The sequence below is a fragment of the Ptychodera flava genome, chromosome 3 (assembly GCF_041260155.1).
Source record: "Ptychodera flava strain L36383 chromosome 3, AS_Pfla_20210202, whole genome shotgun sequence".
NCBI lineage: Eukaryota > Metazoa > Hemichordata > Enteropneusta > Ptychoderidae > Ptychodera > Ptychodera flava.
Genome location: NC_091930.1, coordinates 48,606,444 through 48,623,010, shown reverse-complemented (window position 1 = coordinate 48,623,010; position 16,567 = coordinate 48,606,444). Strand labels below are relative to the sequence as shown.

At 38.1% G+C, this 16,567-nt stretch overlaps 1 protein-coding gene and 1 long non-coding RNA gene across 2 annotated transcripts in view; both read left to right on the top strand.

The window, feature by feature from the left end:
• The first annotated feature begins 4,389 nt into the window (after positions 1-4,389).
• LOC139127002 (uncharacterized) overlaps positions 4,390-16,567 on the top strand; it is a 41,810-nt gene continuing 29,632 nt past the window's right edge. The window contains exons 1-2 of the long non-coding RNA XR_011550884.1: positions 4,390-4,661; positions 4,939-5,020. This is a non-coding gene — a long non-coding RNA (uncharacterized lncRNA). The remainder of the gene's footprint in view (positions 4,662-4,938; positions 5,021-16,567) is intronic.
• LOC139130263 (uncharacterized) lies at positions 7,003-9,684 on the top strand. The gene is made up of 5 exons (XM_070696015.1): positions 7,003-7,042; positions 7,334-7,504; positions 8,492-8,575; positions 9,161-9,271; positions 9,552-9,684. The coding sequence occupies exons 1-5, from the start codon at positions 7,003-7,005 to the stop codon at positions 9,569-9,571; spliced, it is 426 nt and encodes a 141-aa protein (XP_070552116.1). The 3' UTR covers positions 9,572-9,684.

Genomic DNA, 16,567 nt, shown 5'->3' with positions numbered 1-16,567 from the left:
AAACCGAGAGTCCATAGACTGCCGATCGAAGGAGCAAATGTGAAAACAAGTATTGACGGAGGGGGTGCTGGCAATGCATAGGGCACCGGTTGATTGAATTGAGTCTTCCGTAATGCGATATCCCGAGCGACAATCACTAGGAACTGAATCAATATTTTAAACACGTTGACAAACGCCGAGACAGGGAAATAAAAACGCGCGCTGTTTAATCAGCACTTGATATCCACTTTGCAAAAACCGCGAATTGTTCTCGAATTGAAAGCAGCAGAAAAGAGAGCACGGCGTACGACATTGCATTGATCGATATGACGTGAATAGACACATCAACTGCCATAGCAAACGGTTCGTAAACGAGAATGGATTCATAGTCTGTCTATAGAGTCTTAATTACTCAGTAGATAGTCATACGCCATGCAGAATATATATATATATATATATATATATATATATATATATATATATATATATATATATATATATATGTAGTTATTATAGCACAAGTAGTGTCTCCGCTCAATGCTCATTTATCATTTATAAGGAATTAATTAATTAAATGCTAGTTTATCATTTTCATTTCTATTCATGTTAGGAAATAATGTTGGTTTCTGCAATCTGTGTTGCTTGACTTCCTTTGCGTTGTACTGAATGTTGATGTAGTGTACAACTATCGCCGTCATCACAATTGTCGTCTAGGGGTATTTCTTGATCAAGGGATATCTTGGGTGGTTTTGCGCTGTTCTTTTCATTTATGTTTGTTGTTTTGTGTAAGGTCCACTTTCATTACACTGTGCTTATTCTAGGATATCACCAATGCGAAAGAGAAGCAATATCCAGAAGTCATAATTATAGTTATAACAGAATGACATATGTTTCGAAAGGGAACAGATTGGGGAACGAACGCGGCGGTACCTCCATCTAAACATAAGGGTTAGTAAATACCCAGAAACAATTATAATAGTCCTTTCATTTCGGCTTCTCGGGCACAGATATTCGCAATCTCAAATTTCTACAATTCTTTTCTGATCTAGCACTTGTTGGGGTTCATTTTAAAGCCTTTGGAGAAAGAATAACTTTAACTGTCTTCCTAATTTCCCCCTAATAGTCGCGCCAACGGCTTACTGACTACGCATGCGCATATTTAAATATACTATGCGAGTAACCGGAAGTGTGCCCTTCTTTCGTGGCCGCCGCCATGTTTTTGTGAGTGCTTGTAAATAAACAAATTCGAAACGTGCTCGCTATTATTTTATAACATGCCATTAATAAAATATATCTTTTTTATTAGCGAGTAATTACTATTATCCACCCTGTCGCTGATACAAAATATCGTTACTATCACGCCTAAAAAATAGAAGAAGTGAGAAAACTGTCGTGCATATGAACGAGAACATTCGCAAAGAATGCTGGGATTGAATCTTAGAAAGGCGCCCTCTGTGTCAATAACTATGTGCAAAATTTGCCCGTTTTTAGAAGTAACGCTGGTTTTCAGCTTACAATATCGGAAGTTGGGCGGTACAGTTACTATTGCAAAGTTAATGATGGCACAATACGTCCCTTGTTAAACACAATAGGTAGTAATCATGGTAAAAATTGCCAATTTATGTCAAACTTTTTTACACATAACAGAAAATCTATACCTACAGGGTCTGACATCGTGTACGTGAACTGTTATCAGAGGGTAAACCGGTCATACTTGTACAAACATATATAAAAGTAACAATTAATTCTATTTTATCCTTTATGATTACTAATCATGAATCGATACAAATAACATTTTTAATCTCAACGCCTGGTGCGACACTAAGGGCTGAGCCCTATATAATATTAGAGTTAACACAGGAATGGCGGCCATCATATATCGCAAAGAGTTTTATATCGCAAAGGTATTTTGTTTCGCTCGTTCCAAACTTTGCACCCAGATTGACCCCCCCCCCCCGATTTTTGTTGTTGATTCGGTAAGAGAATGGATGAAAGTTCATTTAGAAAAATTGGAGCAAAAGTTTAAGTCTTTGACTTTCGAGGCGCATGCTACCTTAAAACAGCAGTAGAGGTTGGCAGCTGCCAGTGTGACCTCGCAACAGTCTCGTTGTGACTTTGTTTACGCGACGGTATGATTTGTCGTGGTTTCCATTGGGTCTGGAAAAAACATGCAATCATGGTGGCCATAAAAGGGAAATAAACATGGTTGCTAACATCAATTGACTGACTCTAAAAGGTATAATATCAATTAATGTAAAAATGTTTGTCTTTTGTGCCTGAGTCTGGTCTATTCTCAATTGAAATGTATCACAGCTTACCGGAGCAATGCATTGTTAATGAATTGCAGAACAAAGCGCTTAAAAAGTCTCCCAAATAGTTACAGCTACTGTCATCGTAAGGAGAGACGTTGTGTACTGAATTGAAATTGTCAATGAAAGACCCAGTAATAACTGCAACTTGAACTAAAATCTATCGAATTGGTAGATTCGGTCGGGGTGACAGCCACAGCGTCTGTTTGCCTATTGCTAACGGCAAATTGAAATCAACCCAGTATTCCATTCTCAGCACTGCTTTCTTCTTCTGGCATGCATTATCTTTATCGGAAAGAAATTCATTTGGAGCAGAATGCGCCTCGGGGACAGACATTTGGACTCTAAAGCTTTTCCAATTTTTTCGGATCTACGGCTTGTGATGATTCATTTTGAAGCCCTTGGAGTAAGAAAAACTCTCACCATCTAAGTTTTTTTTAATTCCGATTTTTTCCCCATTGAGTTAAAGGGATATAGTCGTCGGAACTGCGTTCAAAGGTCGTATGGGACCCACACGACCGATGGCAAATACTGAATCCAAGGTGCGATGGTTTATTGATGAAAGTTAAAACATGTCTGTCATAATCTACATTGTATAAATTTAAATGTTGCAGCTATGATGATGAGGTGGCATCTAGATCTCGTGCACGAAATACATTGTTTGTGATAAGAAACTCGCACATGCGCAGATCCGACGACTATTTCCCTTTGATGCCGGGATTACCGCCATTTTGAATTTCAAATATTCATAAACATTTGTGTAAATGTTTCTCTAGTACCAAGATCTAGACCCCCTGTCAATATTTATTCTTGATTTTGAAAGAGAATTGTGGAAAGAGTTCTTGAGGAAAGTAGGAGCAAAAGTTTAAGGCTTTCACTTTCGCGGCGCATACTACCTCAAGGACAGAAATTTACCGTTAACAATAACATTGCATGTAACAGGTACTGGCTTCTTTAGGAAGTCAAAAACAGGGTATTTCAACATTGTGTATTTAGTAGGTTAATCAAAACAAAATATTTGTTGACAGGAACAAGCACATTCAAGCACCATGATTTGTACACAAAAGTAAATACCCGTGTAAGTACTTTTCTTCCCGCCACGTTGACGGCCCAGACACGTGAACAAAAGCATTAAGCTTATGAACGACGTATTTGAAATACCCCTGCTATTTGCTGGCATCATTTCTACTTCATTGATTTACTTAGTTCAAAACACAATTTTGTCATACCTGTATCATCTATAAGAGAGAGGCAATGCCACCACTTTCTTCATCGTACTTAGTTGCTGAGGGACAGTTCATTTCAGTCGTAAAATGTTTGACTTCCACTGATGAAAGAGATACACAAGTTTGCATCACCTACACGCAGTACACAGTCAGTGTACACTATGGACCTGCATCAAGGAAGATCACAGGGCCAATGGTGTCAATCCCGGCCAGAGCGGTTTTCAGTATTTTGAACGGCGACTCTTGTATACACTACCAAATTAAAGTTTTGTCTGGCAAAATTTGAAAGATCTGTCGGGAAATATTAAAATTTTGCCCATCTAAAATAGGCTTGTAGCCACAACACTTTCACTTACGTCTTCTAATATTAAGGTTTGGGCCATCAGCCTTTTTTAAATTAATATTCTGTCCAAGAAAATTTGGATGGATTCTTTTGTAGAAATTAGCGTTATGTCCCACACAACTTACACGTATGTCTTCCAAGGTATAGGAGTTGCGTCAAACAAAATATATTTAATATGTGTTTGTCGAAATTAGAGTTGTCCTCGCGACATTGGAGTTTTCGGTGGCACGTGAGGGACCGAACGTATCTCAGTGATCTAAAAAAAGACAAAAACACCAGCACAATCTACATCTGACCTTGTTTCGTTTGTAGTTCAGAACACTCTCATTCATTGGTCACTGTAGGTTCGGTGAAAAAACCTTCGACCTCCAAAAAGAGTTTCGTCCTTCAAAATTTCACGTGCAGTTTTTTTTTTTGACATGCAGGAAATGCAAAATTTTATTCCTTAACAAAGACCCATTGAAACATATTACAAGGAGAGACAGCTAACCGTTGACATGTGTTCATTTGTTCTTTGTGAGATATTTTTGGTATATGTCACCCCTTCCCTTTGCATGTTTGAGTGAGAGAGTTCCCTTTTCACCACTAATTTTAATAGCTATAGAGGCAGTGGCCATATAAGGGATGAAACCCATTCGATGATGTGTTAGATGTCTGAGGAAGCCGACTTATTCAACAGGGAGGTACGTCAGATAGAAACGATCAACAATGCGTCTTTCTCTGCTGAAAATCGCCGTTTGCCTTTGTGTGACGACCACGGTGGTGATTTCTGCCAATTTACCACTGCACCCTCATCAACAGAAGGTAGCTCCAATATATTAAGCCATTTCTCATCTTTCACTGATCAATAACGCAGTAAAATTCCATTTTCATTTCTCCATTTTTTCTTGTTTCACTATTTTGATTGTGAATTTCTACTGGAGCCTTTCTTTGATATGGTCGTGAAACGTTCAGTTGAACATGACATGCTGCTCTTGCAATAAATTGCTTAATTGTGATTCTCAACCACTGGGTCTGTCTGTCTGTCTGTCTGTCTGTCTGTCTGTCTCCTTTTTATTCCCTTTTTTTTTGCTGATTGCAGATACTACAGAAAAGAGAAAGCGCCCCCGAGGTTTACATTTTTGAAAGCGCGGAGGATTTTATGACCAGAATTGATCTAGAGAGTAAGTTTATTTAAGAGTGAACTTTTTCTGAAAAAAATGCATAATGTAAGAACGCAACTTTTGAATGAAACTCTCAGCTGCAGGTCGAATTGCTGCCAGGTCGGCATCGTGGTTGTTTACTAGGAAACACCTATTGCCTGGTCATGAGGGCTATAGCACCCGTCTACTACCCCGAGGGGCCGTTTGTTACCAGAAACACATCGCTATTACCCGAGGCCGTGGGCCGAGGGGTATAGCGATGTGTTTCTGGTAACACACGGTCACGAGGGTAATAGTGACGAGCCCCGGAGACGAGCGCTATAGCCCGAATAAAGACCAGGCGATAGGTGTTTTATAAACACACCGAATGCTCATGTTGTATTGTTATATAGTTTTTAATGTGTTTTGATATTTTGCACCACAAAAATCTATTGTAACAAGTTTACTGGGCGATGTTTCCACAGCGGTTTCAGTTGTACGTGGTAGTACCACTTTCTTTCAAAAATATTCTAAGCATACCTAGCGACATCCTTAGTTGCACTTAAATCTTTTTCGTCGATGAGCTGTTCAAGTTCCTACGCTGTTGGAATGTTGGAAAATGTTGGAAAATCTGTTTTAGAGAATGTGTCGTCAGGTATCCCGGACGCACATCACGTTCCAGTCACCCGCCGTTGTTGCAAAGCTGCAAACGACACTGCGGTCACGTGACCAGACACTTTTCCAAATTTGGTCAGGACTATTTCCCTAGGGAAATAGTTTTTCAAAAAATACCCTCTGATGTCACTTTTGTCGATCCGATGGGGACTAGACGTATCTATTTTCTCGTCACGTGACGTATTCTAGCGAATCGCGACAGGGAATGAGCATGTGGCGTGTTATAATAAAAAAATAAATGTTCGCAGACTGAAGTTCATCAAAATCAACATTTTGGAAAAGTTCGCAGAGCTCTGCACTAATGTGCTGGACAGGTCTTTTTTCAGCAACTGATGAAAAACATACGTTGATTGGACTCATTGGGAATGTTCAAACAATGTTGCCGCGTTGTGGACTGGCAACACATTACTCCAACTAGTATATCTACATTTTTAATGATATAATAAAGGAAATTTGAGGGCGGACACGCCCTTTTTAAAGGTTTGAACGAATACAAGTACACAAATCAGCACTCAACTTGGAAATGGAAGTTTGAAATTTTCGCTAATACTTCTCTTGAGACACTTCAATATGATCACAGATAATACAAATAAACCGTTACCATGCACTGGTTTTGGTCACGAGAAAAAAACTATCTTATATTTACAAGTATTAGGATACAAAATGGCTGCCATACACTATAGAGAATAAAATTCAATGCTCAATTTTCTCAAAGAGATTGCTTCAAAAATTTAGTTCTCCAAATAGTCTCATCAAAGTCCGCCAAAATTCTTCGATAGGAAAGAAACACGGGATATTTTAGAATTCTGAAATCTCTCGACGCGAATCCTGCATTGAAAAGTCTAAACTTTTTTATTTAACTTGCCGTAAGGAAACTTGAAACCATTCCCTTTCGAAAGAAAGAATAAAAATTTGAGAAGTCACTTTGCGAAATTTGGCACTAGGGAAACAATTAACCCATTGTATATTCACCAACACTAGGGAAACATATTATCCAGTACATTAACCCACACTTACAATACAAAATGACAGCTATAGTAACTTATGAGGGAAAAATCATATAAATTTTCGACGTTCACTAAAGTAAGCCGATGAAATCCGTGAAATTCACAATGAGCTCAACAAGTGGGAAACCAAAACGATATTGAAAACCTTTGAGACTCTGTCCCTGACCTGGTGCATTCTGCATGTCTTGAAAGCATTATGGGACTGCATTGACAAATACATGACATATGCTTTCATTATCCAAGAGAGTCCGACGTTCGGAATTGCCTGGTAAAGGCTATTGGCAGCGGTATCCAATTTGTAACGTCCTGTGTGTGACTTTTTCAGTGTTTCCTTTGTGAGACATGGGGACTTTCCTTCTTCAAAATTATGTTGTAATGCCAGGTACTGTACTTGTAAATACACTTTGGATGTGTGTTACGTCTAACATTATTATTGATAAGTTTAATTCGGGTTCCAGCATACCATTTATTTATAAAACATTAACAGTGCATTGTACTGGCAAGGCTAATTACATATATACTTTAGGTAAATGAAGAAGAAATCGAAGAAGCCCTCAGTGTATTTTTTAATTGATCACTGTAATTTTAATTTGTTTCCGGTGATAATCATTCCCTCTGCCAGCTTGTTTTCAACTTTGAATTTTGACAATTCCACGCCTGGCTTCCACCATAGGATGTCCCAACGGTCCAGGATTTGCCTGCAGTTACAAAGGTCACTGCTATCCGTCCCTGCGAGAGGTGTGCCGTGACGTCACCATGTGCGGAGTGCCTGAATTCAAGCAGAAATCCTATACAGAGCAGTACTGCAGGGCGGCGGATCTCCAAGACTGGGTCGCCGAACACCGTAAGTTCTTTTGCAAATCATCTGCAGTGTTGGCTTTGTGGGGGACACAAGACAGACAGATGGAGAGACGGAGGGACAGACTGAGGGCAAGACAGACGAGACAGACAGTCAGGCGAATACAGGAATACAGGGACTGAGACACGCAGCGACAGATCCCAAAAAGCAAAACTATAGGGCGAAAGAAAAGTACAGAAAGCAGGCGATGGTTTGTGAATAACCTCTTTTAGTATGCATATATTCTACAAATATATATTTGAAGGAAATATGTTACGGTGTATTTTTCCGATTGCAATTTACATTAATTCTCACGATGACACAACCTGCACTTTTCATCGTCATGAAATGAACAATGACCATGGAAAAATTGGACGAGAATACACTTTAAAAATAGGACTTCATTTAGCAAAAGTTCATTTTCCAGGCATAGGAGATCAATTTGTCAAAATTTTACCAGCAAATGTTCAAATGTAGTGAAAAGTAATTTTTGAAAATCTTTTTTGAAAAATGCACCAGTGAAACTTTTATTTTTAGAATGCTCTCAATATCATTTAATGGGGTTTTCTACATAAATTCTACCAGTATTATGAGTGGACCCGAATACAACGAAGTACTTTTCTAAGTTTGCATCAGAAACCTGAAGGGGAGCTATGACTGTACGATTTTACCTAAAAACGTATTTACTGTTGTTTTGTTTGTCTTCTTTGAATGGAGTGTTGTTTTAGCACATCAACACCACGGAAACCACCATTAAATTTACGACAAGTTTCTTGTTTCTTACACTGCGGACACGTCGAGTCGTTAAATATAAAAAATAAATAAACCAAATATTCTACATAATTTCCCCTGAATTGCTATTCAACATCATTTCTCGCAAGAGTTTGAAGAAAAAAAAAACATCGAACATAAAAAAGTCATGTCTTTGCGGGATTTTCTAATCAGCACTCTATTTCATAAGTTGTAAATGTTAATGTCGTTATTCTTTCACAGTTGTCGCTCCCAAGTTTGGAATGACTAGCTTCAGGAAAGACATGTACGTCTTCATCTCGCTGGCCATATATACAAACGTAAAATGTAAGTACCAGCACCATTGGCCGTTTATACCCAGGCTGGCTTCTTTACTTTGACCATCGTCCATTTTGTTTTTATTTCCCGATGGTATAACCCGGATATTACTTCAGTCACCAACATTGCATGACTGTGCTTTATATATTTTCCTTATCACTAGTTTCATTGCTGATGACGTCACCTTCACCTCTCTGTCTGACTCTTCCTCCTTCACCCTGGTCTAGCTTAAAGGTATACAGTCACCTGTAATCTAAATATACCCATATATGGTCAAAGGGGTGTCCCTTTGTATTCAAAATGCCCATGTGAGGGCGCTGTTTTTAAAATTGGCCATCCGCTTAAAATCTGTGATTGGTTAGATTTTCTCTTTCCATGGTGACTGTGGCAAAATTGGAACAGGTGACAGTATGCCTTTAAAGCTCTCTCTCATTCTCTGTCTCTGTCTCTGTCTCTCTCTCTCTGTCTCTCTCTCTGTCTCTCTCTCTTTCTCTCCTTGTATAAAGCAAAGGTAAACAGTGGGTTTGCCGGCTTTACTTTTTATGCAAATAAAAACTGCCAGTCCAAACGTCATTGTCGTCCCTTCCGTTACAGTCTGTGATGATGGTCGCGTCCAGTGCGAGGAAGGGTGTATGAATTATTCAGAAATGTGTGACGAATCTGGGGACTGTAAATGTGTCGGTGATCTGATACGATATGCGACGCGTAAGTACTAACCTAACAGCCAGCCCATGTGGTAATAAATAACATTGAAAATATCGCGGTACCTATAAAATCAAAATATCAGCGCTGCAATAAAATGTGTAAAATCAAACGATAAAGAGAGTCATAAAAATCGCATTCCTTTGATTATTTTTAAAATCACATCATTTCATATTTACAGATAGCAAATCTCTCAAATTATCTCTTAATTTCAAGCATTGGGTATTAATAGAAAACTAAAATTAAAAAGTTATTTCAATGATGTTCTTTGTTTATGTTTCAGAATACCACGAGACATACTAAAATAAAGTCACTGGGCATGTTTAGTGGCGACACTGTGATCAGGAATGAAAGCCAACTTTACAAAGCACAGAGGTTATGGATTTTACCAATAAATGCATTGTTATTGAATGAAATATGCAATCTATTCGAATGGTTTTCATTGACAATGTTGTGCACCGTGTGCTTGTGTGTATGTGTGTGAGTGTTTGTTTGTTATATATATATCGTGCGTGTAATGTGTAATGCACGAATTGGTCACATCTTGCTGTATACCCGTCCCTAGCTACATAAGTGGGTCAAGTCATGTCTTTTCGAAGGTCCCTTGCCACATTTCGCGGTCTAGGCAAAGTTTAGTGGAATTTGCTCGTTTCAAAACTAATTCCTTGAATTTTACACAGGCAGTGCCGAACGAGGAAGGGTATCGGCACCTGTGGAACACAAATCAAATCTCGAAACGCGCCGTACAACAGGCTCAGCCTCGAAAACTGTTTGATAAAAGTGTTAGCTGTTTATAAGAGCTCTTGTCATCATTAGCTGACTGGGTAAGTTTATGTTGTTTCTCAGTGGGTATAAGTTGGAAAGAGATCAGCGGGGAGGGAACTTAACAAAGTTCGGTTGTACGTCTTCGGGGACGCTAAGATTGGGGAGGGGAGGGATATGGGTGAAAAAAATAATGTGTCTGGAAATAAAATGTTTGTAGTTATCCTTTCTGAGAGTAAATGAGGGGAACCTCTATGCAGATGGGGGATTTTTTCACTTCGTAGGGGAATAGCAGTTGCGAAAAAACTATCAGGTCCGCTCAAAATATTATTCTTTCAAAATACCCTATGATACATTCAAATGTGTTGAATTGCACACAGCAATGTAAGGCGTGGCATTGTGTAACAGATACTCAAAATGTCATGTCTGGCCATGCTGTACCACGTGACTAAACTCCCACACCAGTTACAATAACAGTAACCGTTTTGATACTGACAAGGCTAGGGTACAGTACCAGATATGCCAGCGGCGTTTTATTAGAATGTCAATGAGGGCCATGAAACTATTATTCATTGACCATCTGCTCACGGTGATCTCAAATAGAAAACGACCAGTATTTGTCCATTTCAATTTAAATAAATGAACAGTGTTACCATTTGTGAGAACGTGACACGTTTTGTATCTTCTCCAAACTGCTACCAGTATCGCCGGACATAATGCCAATAACTGGGTCATATCACTTAAATACTGTATGTGGCTACACTACAGCCATTTGTTTTATTACAACAGTAGACAAAGGAGTACACAGCTCTATTACATGTATATGCACAATCTGACAACCTGTTTATCACTTTATCGCTGCAAAAGCAAAAGTGCAAGAGTGTGTTTGACCACTATCTGTTTTATACAACCGTGGAAAAAGAAGTACATTGCTTAAATTTAGAACCTGTATTTCCGATTACGGCTAAATATGAGTCAGTTAAGACTTTGCTCTCTAAAAACAAGAACCCCTCACTCTTGGAGGGAAAATTTTCTCTGAAAATCGTAAATTTTTCTCTGAAAAAAAACAGCGTTAACTCTACTAATTTATCAGCACTGTGTGGAATAAAGTGATTGCAATAACCTTTAACAAAGTGAAATGGACAACTGCTAGTCTGGCAGAAGAGCATAGACTGACCTTACAAGTTCCTGTTCTTCACGATCACATTTCTGAACAGCGCCCTCCAGAAAGAACGAAACATTTATTTCTTTTTTACCATTTATTCTCCTTTAGGTCCCTTCCAGTGACATTGATAGAAACAATGTACGAGTATTCCGTTCATAGAAAACTACCAGTATTTATTTGGAAAACTTGAATCATAAATGGGGCTTTTTCCGTAAACTCGGCATTATTTTTTGACAGGTAGCTGCTATCTGTTATAATATCTTTGTGATATTGTTTATGTATACATGGACCTGTATAGGCCTATTGACATGTCCTCTTTTTTTACAGCAGCTCTAACACTGCTGCTTTTTGTACAACATTTTCATTGCCACTAAATACTCGAACTTTGAACTTGGCAATGATAAAGACTTGACAGAAGAAACAACAGACGCTGACACGGCTTGCCGGTGACTAACATAATGACAATATTCAATTCCTGCTGGAAATAAAGATTTACATCGCATTTTGCAGCGATTAAAAGTTTTACAAGGTGAAATTTATTCATATAATATAATGAAAAAATGATGAAAAATGACTTTGTTAATAATGAATATAACTAGGTATTGCTTGGTTGATGAAATGTGAAAATATCATAGCCTGCGAGTTGTACTGTTAATGACAAGTTTTAGTTTTAGTAGGAGAAATACTTAGTTCGATGTGGTTTTGGCGCGTTTCGTTGTTAATAGTGAATTTGTCACGATAAGGTCATTCCTATTGACTTCATATTTTGAATAGAGCATCAAAAATTACAATTTAGCATTTTCTATACTGTCAGTGTTCCAGTGACAACACTGCCTTTCGGCGATTGCGGTTTTGGGACAGTGTAAATATGCATGATAGCTCCTTGTGTAACACTAAATTATGCATGGGAGTCGTTAAGAAGCAAAAGAGAAAAGCTGTCGTCGCCAGTTCCGACAAAACTATTCGCTGTGCTTCATCGGCAAACACATTGACGACTGCTTCGTCCCTGACTCAATAGAGCGCTAACCACCAAGAGTCTATAGTTTGCCGATCCAATGACCGGTTGATTGAATTGAGTCTTCCGTATTGCGATATCCCGAATCAATATTTTAAACACGTTGACAAACGCCGAGACTGAAAAATAAAAACGCGCGCTGTTTAATCAGCACTTGATATCCACTTTGCAAAAACCGCGATTTGTTCTCGCATTGAAAGCAGCAGAAAAGAGAGCACGGCGTACGACATCGCATTGATCGATATTCCAATGACGTGAATAGACACATCAACTGCTATAGCAAACGGTTTGTGAACGAGAATGGATTCATGGTCTGTCTATAGAGTCTTAATTACTCAGTAGATCAGTCTTACGCCATGTATATATATATATATATATATATATATATATATATATATATATATATATATATATATATATATATATATATATATAACGATTTCAAACAGCACTGGGGATTTTAGCCTACAGATTTGACCTCGCAACAGTCTGGCCTTGACTGTGTACATGACGGTATCGACACTGTCGTGAGTTTATACTGGGTCCGAAAACACATGAATTCGTTGTTGCCAGCATTAAAGAAAATAATCACCTTTACGAACATCATTATCAAAGTGAAATATAATTAACAAAATTGTTCATTTTTCCTCATCAGTGCTTCTGCTACAACGTGTAAAATATAATTCATAGAAAGATGGTTTTAACTTGAAAAGGATGCCAATACACGCGCCATTAAGGTTCGTTCACGTATTCTGCCGCCACAGTTTCCGTGCAATCATGTGACGCGGCTATAATCATTATTTAGCGTCAAACGTTACTCCTTAATTTGGGTCAGTATATATATACAGAGCTCGCAACAGGTCTGATTTTGCTGATAAGGCAGTTTTTCACAACCTGGTCACACTAACACTAACACTATTGTTTTGACAGTTTCAGTTATTGTTTATCAGAAATGCTCCTTGCATTGTCGAGTTAACTATCACACGCCTAGTAGTATTCGGTTTGTGAAGACTGCATGAATGTGATGACAGTGGCTGGTGTAGTCTTCCTTTTCGCGGAAGGATCAATATCCCCTACGGAGTTGGCCATTTGATATCAGGGCGGGATGAGGGGGCTTGGAAGATTTTGGGGGACAGAAGATCCGGAGAGGTTGGCTTTGAAAAAACAAAAACATTCTAGCCAAGGATGGTCGTTAAAGTAAACAAGGGGTTTCTCACAGATATGAAGTAAAAATGACGAACGGACATTTGATTTAAATTTTGATGTAAGATAGTCGGCACGCCCTCCGGGCGTCCCATCTAATAACATCGTTAATATTCGGCGAGTCCTTCAGGCAAACCATGTTCACAATATCTAATAATGTCGGCGCGCCCTTCCAGGGCACATTTTCATAACATCTGAATTCATTACATTTTCATTCCGTTAATGATTTGATGTGATTAATATTTTAGCTCACACTTTGCGGGTTTACATTATACCCAGCGGTAAATTTGTTTTTGAAACAATAAGTAGCATTATTCATTTGTTGTGCTTTTGCTACAGTATCTAATCCTTAAAGTTGACAATATCTTGAATGATCAATTCAGCTCGTCAACATAGCCTGCAATGGATATATTGTGTGCATTATTGTTCTTTACAATGATTTGCCAGGATTAACATGACTTGTCATCAAAGGTATTTGTTTGTTATTCATAAAGTGGTTCCCGCACTCACTCCAAAATTGAATGTATCAAGAACCACAGTAGACTTTCTATCAACTTTAAGCACCACATTTTCAAATATAACATAAAATATTTCTTTGGTCATAAATTCCATTTAAAAGGGTAATCAACGTGTTTTATCACTTATTTGTCATACTTACATTTTATGTATAGTTTTTCCATAATGTTTTGTATGCATAACTCTGTTAGCCATAGTTCTGAATCCCAATTCACTTAATTTCGTCGTTATTCGCTGCGCTATACTATTTGGCGCCATTCTGTTCGTACGTGATTAACATTGTACTCTTAATGATCTCCCTCTCCAGAAATGTCATGATGTATTTCGTCAATGAAAGGAAATCTACATGGAAGTGAAAGTGGACGCTGAAGTTATCATGATCAGGAAGGGGGATGATCAGATTTTAACACAAAGGAAAAATCTTATCATCTCGCGTCGTACACATCAAAATATATTGGGTGTAGAGTAATGGGTGCTCTGTTTTGACGACAACAAGTCGGAATTAGTTAATGATTAACATTATCACGTGACAGCTTTGTAGAACAAATACCGAGTTTGTTATCCCTCGCTTTGATCGGCCGGGACTGTTACTTGGTTCCTGATTTTTGTTTCACGGTTTGTAGGACTCGCAGATGTTTACATTTTATCCGTTATTTGCCTTAATCCCTGTTGAATAATTATAAATACCGGACGTGGTCCCTAAGACGACAAAAACACGACATTACCATTGGTGTCAGTGGTGAGTCCGCGTCACTGTCTCCAGTCAACGTTTCCAGGTAAGATGCACTGTTATCGAACAAATCAGAGTAGTACATACGATATCGTTTCCGCATTCAAGTACTTGTATTACTTAATGTATTTACATTGATAAGATCGCGTTAGAATATCAATACTAAAAATGCCTTGGGTGTTGTAACACTGACATGTTTTTTAAACATTTTGCCCAGAGAGAATTGTCAGGAAAGCATTGCCGTAGCTTAATAGTAGACATTGTATAAGGACATTTCGTGTAAAGAGTTGTATCCTCATCTAATGATAGATTTCCTAGACATACTATGTATATATTTTTACAAACAGTGTTAATAATCATCGTTTGAGTACGAAAATACTCCAATAAAGAATCATCATCAATAGGTAGAATTCATTGGCCAAAATTTGCATTAGCTCAGCAAAAATTCGTGTCTATAGCGAAAATGAAGACAGACTCTACGTTCGTTTTTCGCCCATAGATTATTCCTCAGCTGTGGAAAATGATCTAGCATGCTTTTATGACAGCTGTATACCATTACTACTATGCTTGGAGTGGCATAAGAATTGACCGTCCCTTATTTTATGTAAAGCGTCATTGATTACTAGATATTCAATAACGGTTGAATGCTTAAAATCCAGAGATCCGTAGACCACAAAACACCAGCCAATAAGCCAACACAAGGAGATGCAAAAAATAAACGTTACGATTTGTAACCTGAAAAGATTTCCCGGGCAAGATGACCACGCTGATTTTACCCCATGATACACAAACAACGCATGCGATATTCAGCATTTTTTCCCGTCAATTTTTTATTTCGAAATGCCATGATCTGTTTCAGTCGATGGTCGAGGGAGTAATCAGTATATATATATATATATATATATATATATATATATATATATATATATATAATATATATATATATATATATATATATATATATGTATATATATATATATATATATATAATATATATATATATATATATATATATATATATATATATATATATATATATTACACGCCTCATATATCGAAGGTTACGCAACTATAAGATTCAATGTTAACTTGTTGACGAAGGAACGGTCCGCATAGTCATCATTTGACTAAAAGTGACCTGGAACTATTTTTAAACTTGATATCTACGGGTCTAAAATGATCAAATTACATGTTTTACATAGAAAATCTGGCTTCTAGATTATTTATGCATAAAATATCGATAAACTGCATAGGCCCTAACAGTGATTGAAATATGCGGCTGCAATTCATTGTATGATATTCACCTGCACTTCACAAGGTGATTGGGTCGGACTGAAAACTACATTTGTTGTCCAGGGTGTGTGTTGTGATGAATTGAAAGATTCAGTCACCACCAATTCTGACCCTCACCATGGACATGGCGGAGCTGTAAACACTTCCCAATAAATTTCACGCCCTCGGTGCTCAAAAAACACCTTTTCGTCAAATCTTCGAGACAATGTTTTCAAAAAATTTAGTTAAACAATGAAAATTCCGCCGTCGTTTATACCAACATTTTACATTCCACCTAAGCTATAAGGGTCATGAAACACTAGGCATCTAATGCTACCTGTGGTGTATTTGATAGTCTGGTTCCCTGCCCCTTCAGCACAGCGCAGCCAGCGGTAGAAAGGGGACAGGGAACCAGACGAGTTTATCCGAGGGCGCTGAAAGGTCAAAGCTGCCGGTAATAGATGCCGGGGTAATAGATGACTGAGTGCATGCTATTCATAAGGCACGCACTGAACTATGTCGTCCCAGGTAACGACAAATTCGATATACCGAGGTCGTTTATTTTTAGAGTGAATGGTGACAAGCCTGACTCTAAGTTGTGTTGTAAGACTGAGAGAAATAGCATGGGTTAAAACC